Source organism: Coregonus lavaretus (assembly GCF_964263955.1).
Source record: "Coregonus lavaretus genome assembly, chromosome: 1".
In the NCBI taxonomy this organism is placed as follows: domain Eukaryota; kingdom Metazoa; phylum Chordata; class Actinopteri; order Salmoniformes; family Salmonidae; genus Coregonus; species Coregonus lavaretus.
The window spans coordinates 74,536,071-74,560,050 of record NC_139988.1 but is presented as its reverse complement, the minus strand read 5'-3'; the positions used below and the strand labels follow the sequence as shown (position 1 = coordinate 74,560,050).

Below are 23,980 nucleotides of genomic sequence, written 5' to 3'. Positions count from 1 at the left end.
TGGTCATGTTCCAGTTATTTCTGACAAGTTCAAGTCCATTGTGAAGATGAGTTTTCTATAGTAGAGATTAGAGTTGCTCTTAAATATATGAAGAAGGGCAAAGCACTTGGAACAGACAGTCTTTCTGTGGAATTGTATTTACACTTTTGGGAACATTTAGAGGAGCCAGTATTCAACATACTATTTATCCTTCCACAAGATATAGTCCCGACACAAATCTAGGGTTGCTACCCAAGCCGACTGGTTGTTCATTCTATCAGTTCGGTTGCCAGAGACACGACCCAGTCGTTCAGTCTTTTTGTTCTGTATCTATGGACGTGACCCAGTCGTTCATTCTAAATGTTCCATTGCCATACTGGCTGGCAACGTTCTTATCCCTCGCTAGCCAACTACGGCTAACTTACAGTCACGTCAAACAGTGCAGCCAGAATAACAAAAGTAGCTGCATTTGCATTTGTTTAAGCTGTTTTCTAGTGACATTTATTTGGATACATCCATAACAATGAGCTAATGAGGCGCGCCTGGCATAGAAAATGTGCTTTCTCGTCAGGATGCTGTTGTTCAGAGGAGCTAGCCAACAACACAGCTAACACAATCACTTCAAACTGAAGCTGGAAAGACTGCAAACTAGCTGCACTTCGTTTCGTTTTACCTTTTTTCAATTGATATTTCTTTGTATATTTGCATAAAAATGATGCCAGCTGATTCATGATTTCGACTGGATGAGAAACGTTGCCTGTCTGTCTCGTCCCAACTCCCGACACATTCATTACTATGGGACAGCTGGAGATCGAATTTGAATATTGAAACAATGTTGCAAATGTCGGAGAGACACTCAGCAAGGTTTATACAAATCTCCGCTGTTGAAAACAAAATTTTAGTCTAAAATACATTTCTAGATGCTTTTTATAGTGATCAAGTATATACATTGTCTGGCTGGGCTGATGAGACAGTGGATTGTGCAGTCAGATGGAACAGAGTAAATAGGCATTTTAACATCATAGATTTAGCCAGTGGGAACTTGTGAAATAGACACCGGCTGGAATGCGGTTTTAACCAAAAAATATATTAATAGTTCTATTACAATTAGCACATTTAAAATATGTAATATTTATCTATGCCAGGTTTGCCCTATTTTGGCTTTCTTATTACTTTTAGTTGTAGAATTACTATCCATTAGCATTTTAAACAACCCTGATTTAAAAGGTATTTCTATAGTTGGAAAATAAATTAAAATATCTCAGTTTAGCAAATGATACAACTCTGTTTCTAAGAGACAAGGATCAAGTTGCTATTGCACTGTCACGATCGTTATTAGATGAGACGGACCAAGGCGCATCGTGATAAGCATACATCTTTAATTAGTACTTAACACACGAACAAAACCAAAACAACAAACCAACGATACGTGAAGTCCTGAGGTTACACACACCAAACCTTTACGGATCAAGATCCCACAAACTAACTGGTGCCAACAGGCTGCCTATGTATGGTCCCCAATCAGAGACAACGAGCTACAGCTGTCTCTGATTGGGAACCACCCTGGCCAACATAGATCAACACGATCTAGAACAAAAACATAGAAAACTAACCAATGAAAATCCACACCCTGGCTCAACATTTAAGAGTCCCCAGAGCCAGGGCGTGACATGCACTTAATACTATCCAATCATTCTCTTCAGCTTCTGGTCTGGAACTTAACTAAAATAAATGTGAAATGTTGTCCCTGCATAATTAAAATGACCAATCTATTGAGAATATACCAGTGAAAAGTAATGTGAAATATTTAGGGGTGCAAATGGCGAAAAAACATATTGTCTGTCAACCTTTCAATTTCTCTCACAGATAAAATAAAACAAAATCCATCTTTAACTAGATGGTAACTTTACAAGTAAAGTTGTGGGGCCTGCTAAAGCTCTTTAAAAGTATTTTTGTGGTAGTGGAAGAAGTTGTAAACACTTTACTCAAGCTGATGTCATGATAAACAAGTGCCCTCATAATGCAATGATGACGAGAAAGACAGTGTTTGTCTGTATTCTGATTGAAATGATATACGAGAAAAAAATAAAACAGCGTAACTTGTTACACTGTTTGATTTGTTTGAAAAATATACCTTCCCTGAAAACATTTTGCATTTGTCGAATAGTTTTCCTCATTCATATTAACCTTTACATTCACTGAGCCCCTCTATTCTGGGTTCTTTGTCTTGGATGGACCTGTGAAGATACTGACACCCACATAGTGAGGAATTTTGATAAGAATACAGACATGCTAGGCCTAAATGACATGCTCAAGTATGCATGTTGTAAGATTTTGACTTAAAATCCCTGAATCAATTGATTAGAAAAATATCCAAGTTTAAATATATGTGTACATGGATAATCAAGATTGTCTTGTCCCTGTGGATTCTTGTAAACAGGTTTATTTAACTCAAGTCTTCCACAGTCTTCCTCTATCAGAGAGAAACACAGGCAGGTAAAGTTTAATGGTCAACATGGAGCAGCTATTGGGTTGTACAGGACTGATAGTTTCTTGTTCATAGTTTATAGTTCATATACAAGTTTCTTCCACATTGTTTATCAAAACTCTGTGGCACAGCTGTTAGTTGAAGGCTTTGAAATCTAATACTCAGTTTGAATATCAGCTTAGCATTTTACATTCTGCATCCCTATTTTGCCTCCAAGTTGACTATTTTACAAAACAATATGAATCTATGGCATTACTTATGCATAGGACAAAAGCTTTAATATTATATACTAAATCATTATTTAAACAACAATGTGCAGCTAGTGTGGTTACAAAAAAAAAAAAAAGTATTATTAGTAGGCCTATAACTTGGTTGGGACTCAACCCCTTGTCTAGCTGTCACAGAGTTCCTACTGAGCTACCGTTCAGGTGCTCTACCTAGGAAAAAGTCCTGACCACCTTTCTTAGGTGAGGGCGCGCAAAAAAAAACATTTCCTCAAAGTTTGTACCAACAGATATAATATATAATAATATAATAATAATAATAATATAATAATAAGCCATTTAGCAGACGCTTTTATCCAAAGTGACTTACAATCATGCGTGCATACATTTTTGTGTATGGGTGGTCCCGGGGATCGAACCCACTACCTTGGCGTTACAAGCGCCGTGCTCTACCAGCTGAGCTACAGAGGATTGGAGATGTAGCCAATTGAATAGCCTATCATTGTAGAATATGCATAAAATGCATCCTCCAATTGCAACGTCTGCCTATGCCCACACATATTGTCTAAATAAATGTTTTATACCCTCAAACACCAAGTTAGGCATATGCTACCTAATTTCAAAATAGGCAATCACTGTCAATCATGAATGATAATTCTTCAGGTTTTACTGGTGAAACGTCCAAACTGCATCTCCATGCCAATCATTTGATTAATCTCAATCAGTTTCATGGGAATATGCATTTAGATCTTCTTGAATTTCTGTTTTGTGAGCGAATTAGAGCACATGGTGTTAACAAACTATTAGACATTCTTGTATTTTGTTTCAATTAAAGCATATCCTGCCTGGAGTTTTGGGGCATGAGAAAAAATGTGACTATTCAGCTTCAGCTAACCATCCTAAAATCTCATTAGAAATGTTGTGTTTTTGGTGTAATAGTAATGTTATATGGCTACTATGCTATGGTATTATATTCGGTTCTGTTGTGTAAAATGCTAATTAATCATTATATGATCTTGCTAGACATTGATTCAGCTTTGATCTAACTTTACTTAACAAACACCATTGTGAGAAATGATAATCTTCTATTTGTAATTTGTAATAATAATATTTGTAATAATAATGAGTATGACTATTAGGCTTAGGAAACAGATCTTGATGAGATGTCGTTTTAAGCGATTGGAGCGCAGATCGTTTTTCACGGAATTTTCGTGGTAATTAAATACAAATTATTTAGAATTTATCAGAATGAATTTTCCAGAAATAGCGTAGAATCCCGTATTATCGTCATATTCAACAGCGTTTAAGAAATATATTACCTTCAACAGTGTTATCTTGTGATCAAGCCTTCAATGTTTTGTGATTATTGGTGTCGTAAAAATGTTAGCTAACGGTTTAGCAATTAGCAAGTTTGACATTTCATTTGAAAATATTACTGTTATCTGCTTTTGATAAGCGGTTTAGCAAAAAAATACGTCCCGTATTATCTGTATACGGCCCCCAGTTATTGGGCACCTTACTATTTTGTTCAATTACAAGATATATCCGTTTAATTTTGTTGAAAAAAGAGACACCAACCACGTACCCGAAGTGTTTACTAGATAGTTGGCTAGTCTTCAGGTAAAAAATAATGATTTGCCTGTCAACTTTTCATTGCGTAGCCCGGTGCGCCCTCTTGTGGACTCTTAAAAAATGGTTCTTCACCAACATATTCAGTGTTGTAACCAAATGAAATATGAGTATTAATAATTTACATCAAATACACTTTAATTTCAGTTATGTGCATTAACATAAAACAATGAAAACACTGTTGGAGTTTGTGTTGCAGAGGTGCACTTGGAAAGTAAAGGAAGAAATACACAAGATGGGTTCAATAAATATATATATTATATTTTAGACATTTATTTTTTTGAACAAATAAATAATTTAATATGAACACAAACAAAACAAACAATTAAATCTCGACCTCCATCCCTATATTGTCACAAAAATCACAATAAAAATCCAGCTCCACCACTACCTCTGGATCCCACTGCACACACCTGCAGTGGAACCAGTGCTGGCAAAAGTCACAGCACACCCATGGCACCTCGGATCTACACTCCTGAGAGGAGCTTGCAGGCGGATCACGCTCCCCGCAGCGAGCACAGCAGGTGGTGTCTTCTTTTATAAAAAATTAAATAATAATACAAATTGATTAATATGGTTTTGCAAAATGTAGAAGTTCTTCAACAACAATAGTAATTGATACAACTGAGAGAGCGAGAAAAACAGATTATGTAGTACCTGAGAGTGGTGCCATGGGTGGTGTGACAGATGTGACCGGTGTAGCTTTTCTCTTCCTTTTCTGTGCTGCAGTTTGAGAAAAAGTAGTGTTAGACAGAGCATGTTGCATGAAAACCCTTTTCAACTTTTTTACATCAATACCTCTGGAGGAAGCTGCAGAGGTTTTGGAGGAGGCGGAGATGACTTGAGGGCTGGTGCTATTTACTGTAGATATATAAAGATATATATATATATTTTTTACATTGCTGTTTTATAAAACAGATAACAAACAGTCATTTTTTCGTAATTTAACATGTGTTTACCTGTGGAGGTGGTGGTATTCAAATTGCAGGGGGCAGGGACACCAGACGAGGCTGCTATGGTGGTGTGACCAGGGGAGACGGAGGAGGCAGTTGGTCCAGAGGAGGCCGTGTTGGTGGTGACAGACATGGGGGGTGGTGTGCATTGGGGTGGTGGTGGACAAAACCGCCGACGATGGCTTGGAGGAGCTGGTGTTTGTAATGGTGGGGTTGAGGGGCCGACGATGGTGTGGCCGGGAGAGTAGGCATGTGGCCTTCTTCTGCAGCTGGGGACTCCGGCGGCTCCTACAGATGTTGCACACTGGGAGGCACTGGCAGTGGTGATGGAGCTGTCAGGAGTGGTTCCAGCAGGGGGTCCAGCAGAGGCGATGGCGTCAATGGTCTCATCCATGGCAGCCCTCTCCTGTGCCCTCTGTGTTCTGAGGGCTGCCCGACGCTCTTTCTCCTCTGCCTCAGCCCTCTCCTTCTCACCCCTCTCCTGCCACTGGCGCGTGTATTCCTCCCCGGTGAGGCATGTGGCGACCACAGGGAGTCTTCTGTATCGGTCCAGCCGATACTTCAGGACAGTAAGGATGTGCCCCAGGTCCTTCGCTATCAGCCCCCCCTCTATTAGGGGGTGCTCTTCTAGAGCTAGGGATAGGACTGGAGCAGCGGCTGGGACTGGGGCAGGGGCTGAGGGTCCTCCTGTGGTCGCTGGGGAGGAGGTGCTGATGGATGGCACATTGCTGCTGGTTCCAGTAGAGGCGGTGTTGGGACCCGGTAGGGTCCGAGACGGCATTAAACGGGACCCTTCAATGGCTGAAGGGTCAAAAGGGAAGAGGCCACACTTCTTAAACCCTTCCACCACATAGCGCATGTCCTTGCATCGCTGGTACGGGTAGCGGAATACTCTGGCAAATTCTGATTTGTTTACCATGTAGGAGTGGTCAAAATGGCTAAGGTCTCCAGCTACCTTGGAGAACTCAGCCTTTAAAGGGCCAAAGTATGCCACGTCCAGCGGCTGCAGGACATGGGTGCAGTGTGGTGGAAGACAAAGAAGTATAACCCCTTCCCTTAGTGCCACCGCGAGCACTTCCGGGTCCATGTGGCTCTTGTGCCCATCAAAGAGGAGAAGGAGAGGGCGCTCTTTCACTGCATACTTAATGAAGTGCTGAAACCACTTCCTGAACAGGTCCCCGTCAATGTAGCCACTGCTTGACCGTCCATACAAGGCTTGGGGGGGGGCCTCCCAGTGTGTAGTGGCCACCGGGGAAACACTTGGGGTAGATGATAAACGGGGGGATGTCCTCCCCAGTTGCGTTGAAGCAGGCCAGCACTGTGATGTGCTCCTTGGTCCCCGGAGCCTGCTGGTACACGTGTTTTGCGCCCCGGGGAGCCAGCACTTTGTGCCTGCTCTGGTCGCTACGAAACCCAGACTCATCGCAGTTATAGATTTGTCTGGGTTTCTCCCTCAACCCACTCTCCTCCAAGTGCTTCTCATAAGAAGTGAAGAAGGTGTCCATCGTCGGACGTGTGGCACACTCAGCTCTCCCCCTGTCCAGGGTGTCCGGCCTCCTCATGCTTAGGTTCTTGTGCCTCCTCCTGAACATTTCCCACCACCTCTTCCCCAGTGGTGGGATTGTTTCCCCTGGGTGCCGAAACCTACAATAGAATAGAATATATAATTGTCCATCCAGGATGAAAATGTTTGTTTTGGCATCACCATACACATCCACATTTACATCACACACATTGATAACAGTCAGTCCAGCATTCTACATACATAAACACATAGAACACCAAATACCTGCGTATTTTGTCGGCGTATTTCATCAGCCTCTGTCTGGTGAAGGGGAACCCATGGCTGGCGCAGTAGATACAGTACTGCACCAGAGACTTTTCATCCTCTGGTGCAAGCAATGTGGGTGGTCCACTGCGACAACCATGGGTCACCCGGCCGCTCAGCCTGTCCGCCAGGGTCTGCCGAGGTACACCATGCACCTTGGTAGATAAGAAAAGAAAACTGTTACTAGCAGATAAAATTCACATACACATGGTAATCTCCTAAAAACAAAAGATGCCTAACCTTGGCAGCCTGGCGGATAGCCATCCCTGCCCCGCAGTCCTCCATGGCATGGAACATGTCCACCTCACTCCACTGCTTCCTCTTGACTTTCTCCATGCTGCAGTGGTAAATACATGTAGCTAAATAACTTGGCATTCTATACACATTTTAGAAAGATAACTCAATCTGAATATGTATAAACATTTACATTTCAAAGCTAAGGCATTGAAAGGTGATGAAAGTTTTCACAATAACTGAAAGTGTACCCACGTTTTTGGTTTGATGTTATCTGTAATGAAAATTAGTGTCCCAATTAGTGTAATATTGATGCATACATTGTACCATTTAACTAAATACTGCCTCTATGTAGCTGTTGTAAGATGAAATATAGCCAACAGTGATAGGTGTCGAAAAGTTAATGGTTCAAAGTTCCAAATACATTTTTGCAGATTGTGCAAAACGCCTCCGTCAGAGGACTCCAATTTTGATACGGTAAAGCTTGACAACATGCAGCTGTTTTCGTGATATGTATTATCTAACACTTACAATTTCTTTCCTTTTTGCTTACTTAGCAGTTCTATCAACATTTAGCAACTAAGATAGCAGCATTAGAAAATCCGTTAGCTATATTTCAGAGGTAAAAAGTTGGATATTAAATTAGGTGTGGTCTGTCGCGCAGTCGAATTTTACAATATGCAGCGTGTTCCACAAAATGTGTACATATAACTTTTTTGAAAACTCTCAAAACCTAACTTAACTTACATAAATTGCACTGAAAATCGGTGGTCAGCTAGCTAAAAGGGTGTCGTTAGTCACAAAACTTACCGTTATTTTTCAGCCCATTTAAATGTTGAGCTCGAGGTGATTCAGTTCTCCAACCGCTAGAAAGTGTCCGAGGTCAGGGGGTGTCTGATGTTTGGGGGAAATTAGCTAGTTTTACCAGCTCCTTTTATTCTCAAATTGAAAAAAGTGATGGGGCACCGCAAATCGGCATCAAAAGCTTGTCAACATTAACATATTTTGACTATATAGAAACGTATCTCATGACATGTCACTGCATGGGGCAAAGTAGCCTTCAATGAGGAAACAAAAATAGGCAGAAGGGAGAAATGGTCTGCAAAATAATTCACAACAATGTTTTTGGAGAATGTTTGGTAATGATATTCTCATTTAGTAGTCTATAAATGGTTCTGTAGCCTACATTTTGCCCACGTGTCCCTTTTCCAGTGGTGCCTATAGCCTAGGACATCAGTTCCTGTAGGCACCCCATCAGTAGCCTTATACTAGAAGCAGCCTACGCCTACCAATATCAGCTAATACCAGTAGAGGTCGATGTTTGAAAGCAACTCGGAATCGAAAGCACCGAACCCATGGCGAAATCAGTGGGATCTCGAATTTTGCAACACACTTTACGAAAAAGCATGTGATCAAACGAAGCATCGGACATCATTGATCACGTGGTAATTTTACTTTGAAACAAGCATCCGTACATTGTATCGGATCAGTAGTGCTTTGAAAACTGCATCGGAGCTCAGATATCTATCAAGCGTCCCTTCACTAGTTTCAAGTGTTGATTTCACATTCACTGACCGGCTACTACAGCCTGGGATTGTCTTCTCAGAGACGAAACAGTGACAACCGAGTCTTGGTCGTGCGTTGAAAATGGAAAAGCACAAAGGTATGGACATTATTTATCTAAACTTTCAAAGTTAACTGAGAAAACAACGTTTGAGTCTGTGTTGTTTTTCTAAGCGCCTGGCCCTGTAGCCTTCTGGTTCTGACTTAGCATCTTGCAATGTGCAGTAATTTTGCAGTGTAACTACAGTTAGAGTGCAGTATAACTGCAATTCAACTACAATTACTGCTTCCAAAATACCACTGTCTACTGCAGTTACTGCACTTTTACTGCAATCTTTTTTTGTAAGGGCAGGAACACAATCAGATTAGAATAAGATTCCCTTGGTCTGACAGGGTTAAACCCACATGAAAAAATACTATAGTATTCACTTTACTGTAGTATTCCCTGTAAAGTCTGCAAAAAAAGTAGTGAACACTAGTGTTTATTGTAGTATACTGTAGAATTTACAGTTAACTATAGTATAAAAACTGTAGTAAACGAACTGTAGTAGTATATACTATAGTAATTAATGTAGTGTTTTTGCGGATTGTAGTATACTGTAGTATTTACTGTAGCGTAGTAGATTGTAGTAGTATATTGTAGTATTTATTATAGTGTCTTTGCAGACTGTAGTAGAATACTGTAGTGTTTTTGCAGACATCACTGTAGTATTTACTATAGTGTTTTTGTTTTATTATCTTTGACATAGAAGTGGAGACTTTCTCCATGAGGAAATCTACTGGAGAAATACTAAAAGAGCAAATTGTCCATAACCGGGGAGGTAGGTCGGTCTAGGCTCTGAACCGATAATTCAGCACTTCTGCTATTTTCTATAACCTGTAGGGAACGCAATATGGTCTATAACTTATGGGTGGCACAAATTGGATATGGGGGAGGGGAATAGGCAGGGTACAGTATATGCAAATTAAATACTGTAGTATTTACTATAGTAAAAAAAAAAGTGTTTTTGCAGACTAGCGTTTTTGCCGACATTACTGTAGTATTTACTATAGTATTCTACAGTATACTACAAAATTATATAGTAAGTACTACACATGATTGAGGGATACTACAGTGTGTAGTATATTATTCTACAGTTTACTACATACTTCTATAGTAAGTACTGGAGTATTCTATAGTCAACTGTTTTGACAGTAAATATTTACTCTGGCCTGGCATACTTCTGTTCTCTCTGCTTCCTCTGGGACGAACAATGTGTATGTTTCATCCCTCCATTCCCAACCCTCCATTAATGGTTTCTCTCTCCTAAATAAACACAAGTTCATTCACAGCAGTCACTGGAGATTAATTCCAGTAGCAACAATTGTTCTCCCAAGATTCCACAGATTCCTGCGGTTACTTTTCTCCCTGAGAATGTGTGCAGTGGTTAATACTTTAATATTATTCACTGATAGACCCTGAGACGTGGGTGTTTATGGAATACTTCACCACCTTGACTATTATGACTGCATGCATTGCATTACATACACAGAGCAATAAAACACACGTGGCTTATAAGCTACCTACGTAGGATTGGAAAGAATTCAGGACCCTGACCAAAGTGGAATGGGGCTTCATATATGGCTGTCATCATTATCTATAAATTTAGCCCAGTGGGAAATGTCGATTTGAAACTCTTTTCATCAAATGGTTAATTTAGTGCCTCAGACCTAGGCTACAGGTGAAACAAAAGCGGTACTCATCTTGAGGTCCTAGATGCTGTGAAACCCCCTTGTGTATTATTCACATACCTCACTGTGTGGGAGGCGTTGGCTTCAGAACAATGTAGTTGTGAGAGTTGTGTCGCAGTTCTCTTTCACTTCATTATTTGTCTTCCTCTTGAGACAACTGAACATCTATGCTATGTGATGTAAGCCAATATAAGCAGGATTTATGTCCATGTACCTACATGTCAAAGGCTGCGTTTAGACAGGCAGCCCAATTCTGATATTTTTTTCCACCAATCACGTCAGATCTTTTCACATCAGATCTATTTCAGAGCTGATCTTATTGGTCAACAGATCAATTAGTGAATAAATGTGACTGACTGACTGACTGATCTACGAATAATATTGAGTAGTTATTTATGATAAAAGGGGATTTGTAGATCAGTCAGTCTCGACTCGCTTCAAAGTCGGCTGCAATGTCGAACGTGCCCATTTACATCTGCAATTACCCACAATTCAATTACCAATGCATTTAGACCCAACGTTTGAACGCTGGATGGGCTTTGAACCTGTAACCTGCTTTGGTGGGTTTAAGGTTCAGTGGGTTTGCCTGGTGTTGGGATGCAGAGGAGGCTGGCTATAAGATGCGGGCCACTGGGACTGGCCCCTGCTACCTTGGAAGTGTGTCAGGGGTTTTATTTGCCAACTGGGAGAGTGGTGCGTGGGTAATTCAGGAAGCCGAACAGGACTATAAAAATTGTGAAAAGAAGGCTCTCTTCCTGCTCAGCAGCGGTGGGGCGCTGAGTTTCTTTGGGGGTTGTGTGTGTGCTGTGTTGCCCTTTGTGTTTCACACATTGAAACATGCTTTTGGGTGATTAATCACTAAACCAGTCTTAAAATGACCATGATTTTTGAGATTTTCATAAAATTGTATCTATAGGAGGGTCCTTAGGTGGAAGGATTGTTTACATATATTTGACATTTGTATCTTAAAGCATAATTGAGAAATAATTAATTTAATTTGGAATATTTGTCACATTCTGGCCTTACTCAGGCATCCTTTAACACATTTCTTACATACATTTATGAATATTGAATAATATTAACATTAATATTGCAATTATACCATTTTTGATTTGGCAAATATTTCAATATATATTGTTGACACAGGAGGTTGGTGGCACCTTAATTGGGGAGAACGGGCTTGTGGTAATGGCTGGAGTAGAATAGGTGGAATGGTATCAAATACATCAAACACATGGTTTCCATGTGTTTGATGCCATTCCATTTGCTCCGTTCCAGCCATTATTATGAGTCATCCTCCCTTCAGCAGCCTACACTGATTGTTGAACATAATGTACTCTACGTGCACATCAAAGTGCCAGAGTGGGATCTTTGCTATGCATTTTTTGTTGTTGTTGTTGCTAGTTTTGGCCCATTTTATAGGGAGAGTGAGGTAAGTTGTGCCAAAGGGTTAGTTGAGCCACCCCTTGTTTCTAGGGAACCATACACAAAATTAATTATGTGACCACATATATTTAGGAATAGGTCAGAATTTCACAGAAACCACATGGAAAAAGTGGTAAGCAAGTTAGTAAGCAAGGTCCAAAAAATGGATTCTCACAAAGTCAAATTAATTTGTGTTATGGGTTTCATGATGCTTGGGGGTTTTTAATGTGGGTGTCTCGTGTGTGTGTGTGTTCGCACGTGGCAAGCATTTGTACATTCACTCTGCCAAAACAGTACACAGTTGCAGTCACTCACCCTTCTAGATAACTTGAAACAGTCTAACCAGGTGTTGTGTCTTGAAGTCGCCTAGGCTGGTGTGCGACAGGTGGAACAGTTGGTTTGACATAGGCTATCCAATCTCTGGGGCTAGTTAGGGACCGTCAATAAATTACACAATATAAATGGGACAATATCTTCATGTTGCACATCTTTTAGTTGTCTCATTAAATGCTTTCAATATTTGTATATGAATTTCTACAATTTATAGTTGGTTTGAGGTTTTTAAGTCATTGAAAGGCTATTGGCCTTTTCAAATATGGTCACATGTACATTGTGTAATTTATTGATGGTCCCTAACTATCCCCATAGAGATATCGAATGTCAAACCAAATTGACCATGGGCATTATGATCATGTCGCAGCTTTGCTCCGAATTGATGATTACTTGGGTGCAGCTAGCTGTGGGCAGGATTGAAATAAACCCAACCCATAGAGATAGATAGAGGACTTTGTATCTGTGCCATTATGGTGTCTGTGACAGCATGGGCAGCGCCATTGAGGCAATCTCCATTTTGAAGTAGTCCATTTTCTTTATTGGCTGATCCCTCCTGATGACCCGGTTGGACATGACTCCAACAGGGTCACCAGGAGGGATCAGCCAATGAAGTTGGAAGTCCCACCCAGTTGACTACATTAAAATGGTGGAAGCCCTCAATGGCACAGTCCATGCTAATACGGCCTTTTGGTCACTAAAGGCCTCTCATTCTATATGACCCAACCCAAGGAAAACGGTTAAGGGACCCTTCATTCCGTTACATACCATTTTTTCTTATCATCTTGCAAATCTCCTTTTTGGACAAGACAGACTTTATGACCAAAATGATCCTATTTACACTTTGTAGTCAATTTTGACACTAGAATAAATGTTTCTGACTTATATCGATACCACATAGGGCCGTTTTCAAAATGAGAAGTTGCTTTTAAGGGGCAGTCACTCTTTAAGACTGGTTTATACATCAGTTGCAGTCTCTATAAGCTACAAGATGAGGTCCTAAACCTAGCCTCCTTGTAGCTGTGTTGGCTAATATAGTCAAAATGGTTGCTTTAGTGTAAATTGTGCTATTTGGCCAGGGGCAAGTTGAGCCAATGACTAATAAATATACCCCATACAAATGATGATTACATTTTGTCAGTTTCATGCATTAAGGACCCAATTCTGACTTAGGAAATGTACACCTTTCCTACACACTTCTAAGTAGTTGGTATTCAGATTTATCGTATGCAGGTGCGTAACAAGCTTTACAGGCATGGTTCCCTTGCGTGAGCCAAATACATTTAATTAAACCGCTGAAAACCCTCCCACTTGCTGGCCAACAGATTTTCGTGTGGAGTTTTTATTCAATAGGGTTTTTAGTAAATTTATCTAAAGCCATGCCTTTAAATTTGGTGAACCTTTAATTAGAATTTTCTCGAGAGACTTACTAGAATATATGGAGAGAACAGTTCAGAATATTAGGGACCAATGAAAGAAAGCCATGTAAATACACTCCTGTTCGTTTCCTTTTCAGCACCAATTGGTATTTAGGGTTAGAAAGGTATTTATGAATAATACTTTATTTAAATGGTTTGGAGAGCCTTTACGCACAAAATCAAAAATACAGTTGTTTGATTCCTCCTGAAAGTAGCCATATTCAGTTTTTCAATCTATGAAATATTGGAAGGTGAGAAAAGTATACAGTAGGGGTTGAACAGTAGTCCTATAAATATACCCTAATAATACTCACTAATCATGGAACTGTGATAACAACAGTCCAGTCATCATGAACCGTGCGCCAGGCTCCATGTTTAAAACATTCTAGAAATTATAAATCAACTCGGTAGGTTTGGTGCTATACTGTCATTTGCACATGGCTACAGAAGCCTATAGCTTGGGTCTCCAAATTTCATCCCTGCCAGTTATAAGGCCAGTATTTCATAAACTTCACTTTGGAAAAGGTGATATGTTGATATGCCATATGACTGGTTTCTCATTGCTCTCCAGCGATCATAAGGTAAAATAGATCTAAAACAATTGTCATTTATATTTACAATCCCCTTATCCAAATGGCTTACTCATTTACCTAGCTTGTATCAATAGCTCTTATCAATTTGTAAAATTAGAGTGCATGGAGAATTTTTATTGGAAAAAATAAAGCACATGTTGTTCCACTTGGAACCGACAGGTTGCTCGACTTTATTCATTGTTTCATCACGCGTAAAGGTGGTGGCATTCTGAGGGAATTAAGTCATGGTCAGAATACGGAATCTGTAGACACACCTCTGCCACACCTACATTTCTTTGATCTCCAAACAAAGTTCAAGGTCAGAATACGCATAGTGAGAAAAGTGCATAAAAAGAGAATTATGTTCCATTTACGCGCACTTAACTCAGGGTCGGAATTCCCCCCAAATGCATAGTATTTTGAAGACACCTCGCATTCGTGTGATTAGTCAATTTCAAATTATGAAAAAGGGGTTTGCCCCCCTCTAGGCCACAATTGAGGTGTTTTCTTCCAAAGCGTAATGCAAGGCATTATCCCTGGGATATGAGGTTAAACCTATGAGCCTATGTTAAAAGTGTTAGAAATGTGTCCCTATGCTTACCCTGTCCCTATGCTGAATTTACCACTTTTTTTTTTAGAAAAGCTATGCTTTCAAAACGGTTGTTTACATGAATCCTGATTATTTTGTTAGAAAGAATTTGGCTTGGCCGGTATCCCGGGTATTTGGAAAAAGCCACTGGATGGTTTTTCAATACCGTCAATGTCAAAACTATTTATTTGAAGTTTTTCAATAAATTCTGATATTTGTAGCTACTTTTTAAGTTAATACCTGCAGTCACCTGTCACATTATTGTACATTATGAAGCTTACCGTAGTTCCCCAGAACAGTTGAGCCAGTCACGTGCTTGTTTGTAAATGTTCTATATCTATCGGCGAGTCTGTTGTGCAGCACACGAGGTGATGAAGTTACACTTGTATGTAATTAACTAGTAAATGTTTGCCATCAGATATCTTATGTCTTTCTGTCAGAAGTCAAAGAGCTCTGGATGAGTTGGGGGGGGGGGGGGGATGCAAATACTCTGGGTAGTCATTTGATTAGCTGTTCAGGAGTCTTATGGCTTGGGGGTAGAAGCTGTTAAGAAGCCTTTTGGACCTAGACTTGGCGCTCCGGTACTGCTTGCTGTGCGGTAGCAGAGAGAACAGTCTATGATTAGGGTGGCTGGAGTCTTTGACAATTTCTAGGGCCTTCCTCTGACACCGCCTGGTATAGAGGTCCTGGATGGCAGGAAGCTTGGCACTACCCTCTGTAGTGCCTTGCGGTCGGATGCCGAGCAGTTGCCATAACAGGCAGTGATGCAACCAGTCAGGATGCTCTCGATGGTGCAGCTGTATAACTGTTTGAGGATCTGAGGACCCATGCCAAATCCTGAGGTGGAATAGGCTATGTTGTGCCCTCTTCACGACTGTCTTGGTGTGTTTGGACCATGATAGTTTGTTGGTGATGTGGACACCAAGGAACTTGAAACTCTCAACCTGCTCCACTACAGCTCCGTTGATGAGAATGGGGGTGTGCTCGGTCTTCTTCTTTTTCCTGTAGTCCACAATCATCTCCTTTGTCTTGATCACGTTGAGGGAGAGGTTGTTATCCTGGCACCACACGGCCAGGTCTCTGACCTCCTCTCTATAGGCTGTCTCATCTTTGTCGGTGATCAGGCCAAACACTGTTGTGTCGTCAGCGAAATTAATGATGGTGCTGGAGTCGTGCCTGGCCACGCAGTCATGAGTGAACAGGGAGTACAGGAGGGGACTGAGCACGCACCCCTGAGGGGCCCCTGTGTTGAGAAATTAGGTAAAACTGATTTAAGTTCCCCTGCATTAAAGTCCCCGGCCACTAGGAGCGCCACCTCTGGATTAGCGTTTTTCCGTTTGCTTATGGCCTTATACAGCTTATTGAGTGCGTTCTTAGTGCCAGCATCGGTTTGTGGTGGTAAATAGACAGCTACAGTGGGGAGAACAAGTATTTGATACACTGCCAATTTTGCAGGTTTTCCTAATTACAAAGCATGTAGAGGTCTGTAATTGTTATCATAGGTACACTTCAACTGTGAGAGACGGAATCTAAAACAAAAATCCAGAAAATCACATTGTATGATTTTTAAGTAATTAATTTGCATTTTATTGCATGACATAAGTATTCGATACTTCAGAAAAGCAGAACCTAATATTTGGTACAGAAACCTTTGTTTGCAATTACAGAGATCATATGTTTCCTGTAGGTCTTGACCAGGTTTGCATACACTGCAGCAGGGATTTTGGCCTACTCCTCCACACAGACCTTCTCCAGATCCTTCAGGTTTTGGGGATGTCGCTGGGCAATACAGACTTTCAGCTCCCTCCAAAGATGTTCTATTGGTTCAGGTCTGGAGACTGGCTAGGCCACTCCAGGACCTTGAGATGCTTCTTACAGAGCCACTCCTTAGTTGCCTTGGCTGTGTGTTTCGGGTCGTTGTCATGCTGGAAGACCCAGCCACGACCCATCTTCAATGCTCTTACTGAGAGAAGGAGGTTGTTGGCCAAGATCTTGCGATACATGGCCCCATCCATCCTCCCCTCAATACGGTGCAGTCGTCCTGTCCCCTTTGCAGAAAAGCATCTCCAAAGAATGATGTTTCCACCTCCATGCTTCACGGTCGGGATGGTGTTCTTGGGGTTGTACTCATCCTTCTTCTTCTTCCAAACACGGCGAGTGGAGTTTAGACCAAAAAGCTCTATTTTTGTCTCATCAGACCACATGACCTTCTCCCATTCCTCCTCTGGATCATCCAGATGGTCATTGGCAAACTTCAGACGGGCCTGGACATGCGCTGGCTTGAGCAGGGGGACCTTGTGTGCGCTGCAGGATTTTAATCCATGACAGCGTAGTGTGTTACTAATGGTTTTCTTTGAGACTGTGGTCCCAGCTCTCTTCAGGTCATTGACCAGGTCCTGCCGTGTAGTTCTGGGCTGATCCCTCACCTTCCTCATGATCATTGATGCCCCACGAGTTGAGATAAGCTATTACATAAGCTAAACATAAGCTATTACAGTTTTTAATGTCCCGTTGGTAGGATATCCGTGATCGTAGTTTGTCTATTTTGTTTTCCAATGATTGTACGTTGGCTAATAGGACTGATGGTAGAGGCAGATTACCCATTCGCCGTCGGATCCTTACAAGGCACCCCGACCTACGTCCCGATATCTCTGTCTCTTTCTCATGCGAATGACAGGGATTTGGGCCTTGTCGGATGTCTGAATAAAATCCTTTGCATCCGACTCGTTAAATAATAAATCTTCGTCCAGTTAGAGGTGAGTAATCTCTGTCCTGGTATCCAGAAGCTCTTTTCGGTCATAAGAGATAATAACGCGAAAAAACACACACAATAGCACAATTGGTTAGGAGCCAGTAAAATGGCAGCCATCTCCTCTGGCGCCATTCAGTCCTATCTTACTGGAATAGTGTATGATCTCACCCTTCCATTCCTCATGATCTGTCTCCAATCCCCTCACTGTGATATTCCTAAGGATGTGCCGGGAAGGCCGGGAAGAAGGGAGCGAGGGAGAGATAGAGGCAGGGCAGGATGCTTGAAGGAGGTGGCATCGGGTACAGTCAGCTTAATTGACTCAACAGTGTGGGGGTGACATTTTTCACCACTGTGTAGATCCGTTTGTTGGAAGAACTACCTCAGTGGCATAGAACTGTGAATCGATCGTTGAGATGCAATGGCACTACGTTCTGGGGCTCTGCAGTCCACTTCCTTTTTAACATTTGGTCAATTCCATGCCATGATGGCCCAAAGATATTTATGATGTTTTGGATCTTCCTGAAATGAAATCCATAAAATTGTCCTTAGGGGAAAGGATGTTTGGCATACCTTTGAAATATGTATCCAAAATAATTATTGAGAACTACAACGAAGATTCTGTAGATGCTACAAAGCCAGTGTTGGTTTAATCTGAAATCTTACCATGTGCTCTAAAATATGAATAGTGTTTAGATTAAGAATACACTTGATTTATTATGTAAATATCTCAAAAGTAACCTTTTTGATTTTGTTCACTTTTAGACATGTTGTTTTAAACAATACTCTACAAGTACATCAAATTGGGTCTCTGCTACTTTTGAAGTTATAATCAATTTTATGAGCACCACCAACACAGTGAATGGGAAAATGGATTCAAAAGGGAATTCCCTCTGCTGGTGATTTGCTGAATGTGCAATCCTAAAGGAGGGCTGTGATTGGTTAATGGCCTATAATGTCAATTTATATCTATAAAATGGGTCCTATTTTCAAAAGTACCAGAGAGCCCAATTACAAAATGGAATTGCCCCATGATATTTGTGTCTCAAGTATGCATAGCACAGTTCAAATTTGATGTGACTAGTTGATTTGTGTTCTAGAACCCTGTGTGTTACTAATTTAGGCCTAACAAAGTTGATTTACTGTTTAATGGATGACCCGCTTCACATATCTACCCCCCCTCCCCTTTTTTGTACTTTTTTAAAATTCATATTAATCTATTATTTTACACAATTATTTTTGACGAAACTAACGATTAACTTCGCCATTGTAGTAGTTGGGATTCAGTTCAATTGCGGTGAAACAAATCATGTGCATCAAAATAATCATTTGTGAATCGGGAACAGCAATTCTTTGAAAAAATATTAGCTGTAGCCTTCCTTTTGGATTATGTGGCTGCAAAACTTGTTTTGTAGATACCTGAAGTTGATTTGGGCATTCAATTTATGGGACATTGCAACTCAGTAGATGCGAGTCAACCTGCAAAGTAAACACTTCTAAGGTAAGATACATATGACTAAACTAGAAAAGGTACATTTCCTGAAGAAAATGTGTGTGCTTGCTTCAGCTGTCTAAAAAGATTTGTATGGTAGTGGGAGATACAGTTGAAGTTGGAAGTTTGCATACACTTAGGTTGGAGTCATTAAAACTTGTTTTTCAACCAATCCACACATTTCTCGTTAACAAACTATAGTTTTGGCAAGTCGGTTAGGACATCTACTTTGTGCATGACACAAGTAATTTTCCATCAATTGTTTACAGACAGATTATTTAACTTATAATTCACTGTATCACAATTACAGTTGGTCAGAAGTTTAAATACACTAAGTTGACTGTGCCTTTAAACAGCTTGGAAAATTCCAGAAAATGATGTCATGGCTTATTGATAGGCTAATTGACATCATTTGAGTCAATTGGAGGTGTACCTGTGGATGTATTTCAAGGCCTACCTTCAGACTCAGTGCCTCTTTGCTTGACATCATGGGAAAATCAAAAGAAATCAGCCAAGACCTCAGAAAATGTTTTTTAGACCTCCACAAGTCTGGTTCGTCCTTGGAGGCAATTTCCAAACACCTGAAGGTACCATGTTCATCTGTACAAAATATAGTATGCAAGTATAAACACCATGGGACCATGCATCCGTCATACCTCTCAGGAAGGAGACGCATTCTTTCTCCTAGAGATGAATGTACTTTGGTGCGAAAAGTGCAAATCAATCCCAGAACAACAGCAAAGGACCTTGTGAAGATGCGGGAGGAAATACAGTGAGGGGAAAAAAGTATTTGATCCCCTGCTGATTTTGTACGTTTGCCCACTGACAAAAAAATGATCAGTCTATAATTTTAATGGTAGGTTTATTTGAACAGTGAGAGACAGAATAACAACAAAGAAATCCAGAAAAACGCATGTCAAAAATGTTATAAATTGATTTGCATTTTAATGAGGGTAATAAGTATTTGACCCCCTCTCAATCAGAAAGATTTATGGCTCCCAGGTGTCTTTTATACAGGTAACGAGCTGAGATTAGGAGCACACTCTTAAAGGGAGTGCTCCTAATCTCAGCTTGTTACCTGTATAAAAGACCCCTGTCCACAGAAGCAATCAATCAATCAGATTCCAAACTCTCCACCATGGCCAAGACCAAAGAGCTCTCCAAGGATGTCAGGTACAAGATTGTAGACCTACACAAGGCTGGAATGGGCTACAAGACCATGCCAAGCAGCTTGGTGAGAAGGTGACAACAGTTGGTGCGATTATTCGCAAATGGAAGAAACACAAAATAACTGGCAATCTCCCTCAGCCTGGGGCTCCATGCAAGATTTCACCTCGTGGAGTTGCAATGATCATGAGAACGGTGAGGAATCAGCCCAGAACTACACGGGAGGATATTGTCAATGATGTCAAGGCAGCTGGGACCATAATCACCAAGAAAACAATTGGTAACACACTATGCCATGAAGGACTGAAATCCTGCAGCACCTGCAAGGTCCCCCTGCTCAAGAAAGCACATATACAGGGCGGTCCGAAGTTTGCCAATGAACATGTGGTCCTCTGTAGCTCAGCTGGTAGAGCACGGCGCTTGTAACGCCAAGGTAGTGGGTTCGATCCCCGGGACCACCCATACACAAAAATGTATGCACGCATGACTGTAAGTCGCTTTGGATAAAAGCGTCTGCTAAATGGCATATTATTATTATATTATAACATCTGAACGATTCAGAGGAGAACTGGGTGAAAGTGTTGGAGGAGGAGGAATTCTGCCTATGACCCCAAGAACACCATCCCCACCGTCAAACATGGAGGTGGAAACATTATGCTTTGGGGGTGTTTTTCTGCTAAGGGGACAGGACAACTTGCTAAGGGGACAGGACGGGGGCATGTACCGTGAAATCTTGGGTGAGAACCTCCTTCCCTCAGCCAGGGCATTGAAAATGGGTCGTGGACGGGTATTCCAGCATGACAATGACCCAAAACACACGGCCAAGGCAACAAAGGAGTGGCTCAAGAAGAAGCACATTTAAGGTCCTGGAATGGCCTAGCCAGTCTCCAGACCTTAATCCCATAGAACATCTGTGGAGGGAGCTGAAGGTTTGAGTTGCCAAACGTCAGCCTCGAAACCTTAATGACTTGGAGAAGATCTGCAAAGAGGAGTGGAACAAAATCCCTCCTGAGATGTGTGAAAACCTGGTGGCCAACTACAAGAAACGTCTGACCTCTGTGATTGCCAACAAGGGTTTTGCCACCAAGTACTAAGTCATGTTTTGCAGAGGGGTCAAATACTTATTTCCCTCATTAAAATGCAAATCAATTTCTAACATTTTTGACATGCGTTTTTCTGGATTTTTTTGTTGTTATTCTGTCTCTCACTGTTCAAATCAACCTACCATTAAAATGATAGACTGAGCATGTCTTTGTCAGTGGGAAAATGTACAAAATCAGCAGGGGATCAAATACTTTTTTCACTCACTGTAGGTACAAAAGTATCTATATCCACAGTAAAACAAGTCCTATATCGACATAACCTGAAAGGCTGCTCAGCAAGGAAGAAGCTACTGCTCCAAAACCGCCATAAAAAAGCCAGACTACGGTTTGAAACTGCACATGGGGACAAATGTCGTACTTTTTGGAGAAATGTCCTCTGGTCTGATGAAACAAAAATAGAACTGTTTGGCCATAATGACCATCGCTATGTTTGGAGGAAAAAGGGGGTTGCTTGCAAGCTGAAGAACCCCATCCCAACCGTGAAGCACGGGGTGGCAGCATCATGCTTGTTGCGTCGGGTAAGCTTGGCATCGGGTAAGTTTGGCTTTATTCATAGCTTGGGCTTTGTCGAGTAAGGCTTAAACTATGTATTTAGATTGTAGTTAGGTATTGTAGGTAGGTATCGTGGGTTGTTGTGGGTAGTTGTTGTATGTAATTATTGTAGGTTAGTATTGTATTCGGCGGTGCCGGGTGTAGCACGAAGCTAGCTAGCTAGCTAACTCACCACCTGGACCAGCTGGCGAGTAGCTATTAGCAACGGTATAGTTGTTTCACGCCTGAGAGTGCCTGTAATTACGCCAGCTGGCTGCCTACAATAATTACATACAATAACTGCCTACCATTCAGCTGTTTTCTAACCTCATTGTCTGAACCGTTAACGTTAGGTAGCAAGTGGCTACTGTGCTTGAAAATTAGCAAGCTTGTTGCAACCTGGATAGCTACTTGTAAACAATAGCTGGAACGACCGAGCGAACAGACGCGAACTGGCTGAGTCAATTCAGTGGCTAGCTTTGCACTTGGCTAGCTAACAGTAGCTGCTAGGGGTAAGTCATAACCTACACTTGTGTTTTGTTTTTTACATATTGATAGCCCGAGTCGCTCAAGGAATTCGGGACATGGGTGACTAGTTAACGTTAGTTTGGCTCTCTCTGTGTGTTCGTGCCGTGAAAGGAGGGGTTTCTTCTTTGTCTGAAAGCAATGGCTAGCTAGTTTGCTAACTATTCTAGCTAACTAACTGGCTGAATAAGTTGACGACGGACTCGCTCAAGCTGTCGGGATTAACCCACAACGTTAGACACGGACACGAACGATCTGCTTGTGTGTTGATACACTGGTGGTTGTTGTGGCTGAGTATTGGCGCTAAACCCTGCTGCTGGAGACCGGCATGCTAGCTGGCTGTGGCGTCTTGTGACGAGGTGCCCGGACGTTTTTCACGGAATAATACTGCACCTAGTTAGCTAGCTGAATAAACTAGGTTAGTCTATTCCTAGAAAACATTGAACCGTTGTAGTTTACAACAATTATAGTTTCTGAGGTGGAAGTTGGGAGAGTTATATTGGGGAGTTGTGTTGAGGGAGGCCCCGCTCTCTCCTTTCCCAGATGTTTAGTTCATTTTATTCCGATCTCCTCTGCATTATTGTAGCCATCTGCTGCAGCCTGTCAACTATGCCTCTGCCTATCCCTGTTCTCTCCTCTCTGCACAGGCTACACAAACGCCTCACACCGCGTGGCTGCTGCCTCTCTAACCTGGTGGTCCCTGCACGCACGACCCACGTGGAGTTCCAGGTCTCAGGCAGCCTCTGGAACTGCCGTTCTGCTGCCAACAAGGCAGACTTCATCCCAGCATATGCTACCCTCCAGTCCCTCGACTTCTTGGCGCTGACGGAAACATGGATTACCACTGAAAACACTGCTACTCCTGCTGCTCTCTCCTCGTCTGACCATGTGTTCTCGCATACCCCGAGAGCATCTGGTCAGCGGGGTGGTGGCACAGGAATCCTCATCTCTCCCAAGTGGACATTCTCAATTTTTCCCCTGACCCATCTGTCTATCTCCTCATTTGAATTCAATGCTGTCACAGTCACTAGCCCATTTAAGCTTAATATCCTTGTCATCTATCGCCCTCCAGGTTCCCTTGGAGAGTTCATCAATGAGCTTGACGCCTTGATAAGTTCCTTTCCTGAGGATGGCTCACCCCTCACAGTTCTGGGGGATTTCAACCTCCCTACGTCTACATTTGACTCATTTCTCTCTGCCTCCTTCTTTCCACTCCTCTCCTCTTTTGACCTCACCCTCTCACCGTCCCCCCCCTACTCACAAGGCAGGCAATACGCTTGACCTCATCTTTACTAGATGCTGTTCTTCTACTAATCTCACTGCAACTCCCCTCCAAGTCTCCGACCACTACTTTGTATCCTTTTCTCTCTCCCTCTCCTCCAACACTACTCACTGTGCCCCTACACAGATGGTAATGCGCCGTCGCAACCTTCGCTCTCTCTCTCCCGCT

General features: G+C 41.8%; 1 protein-coding gene and 1 long non-coding RNA gene across 2 annotated transcripts in view; one reads left to right on the top strand and one right to left on the bottom strand.

Moving 5' to 3' along the window:
* Window positions 1–3,977: 3,977 nt before the first annotated feature.
* Window positions 3,978–5,554, bottom strand: LOC311127242. The gene is made up of 4 exons (XR_014613108.1): window positions 5,280–5,554; window positions 5,119–5,181; window positions 4,978–5,043; window positions 3,978–4,854 (listed from the first exon to the last, which is right to left on the bottom strand). It is a non-coding gene; the product is annotated as an uncharacterized lncRNA (long non-coding RNA).
* A 3,217-nt stretch (window positions 5,555–8,771) lies between these two features.
* afap1l2 (actin filament associated protein 1-like 2) overlaps window positions 8,772–23,980 on the top strand; it is a 207,698-nt gene continuing 192,489 nt past the window's right edge. The window contains exon 1 of the mRNA XM_084170096.1: window positions 8,772–8,998. Within this exon, the coding sequence (XP_084026222.1) occupies window positions 8,983–8,998 (16 nt within the window). The 5' untranslated portion in view covers window positions 8,772–8,982. The remainder of the gene's footprint in view (window positions 8,999–23,980) is intronic.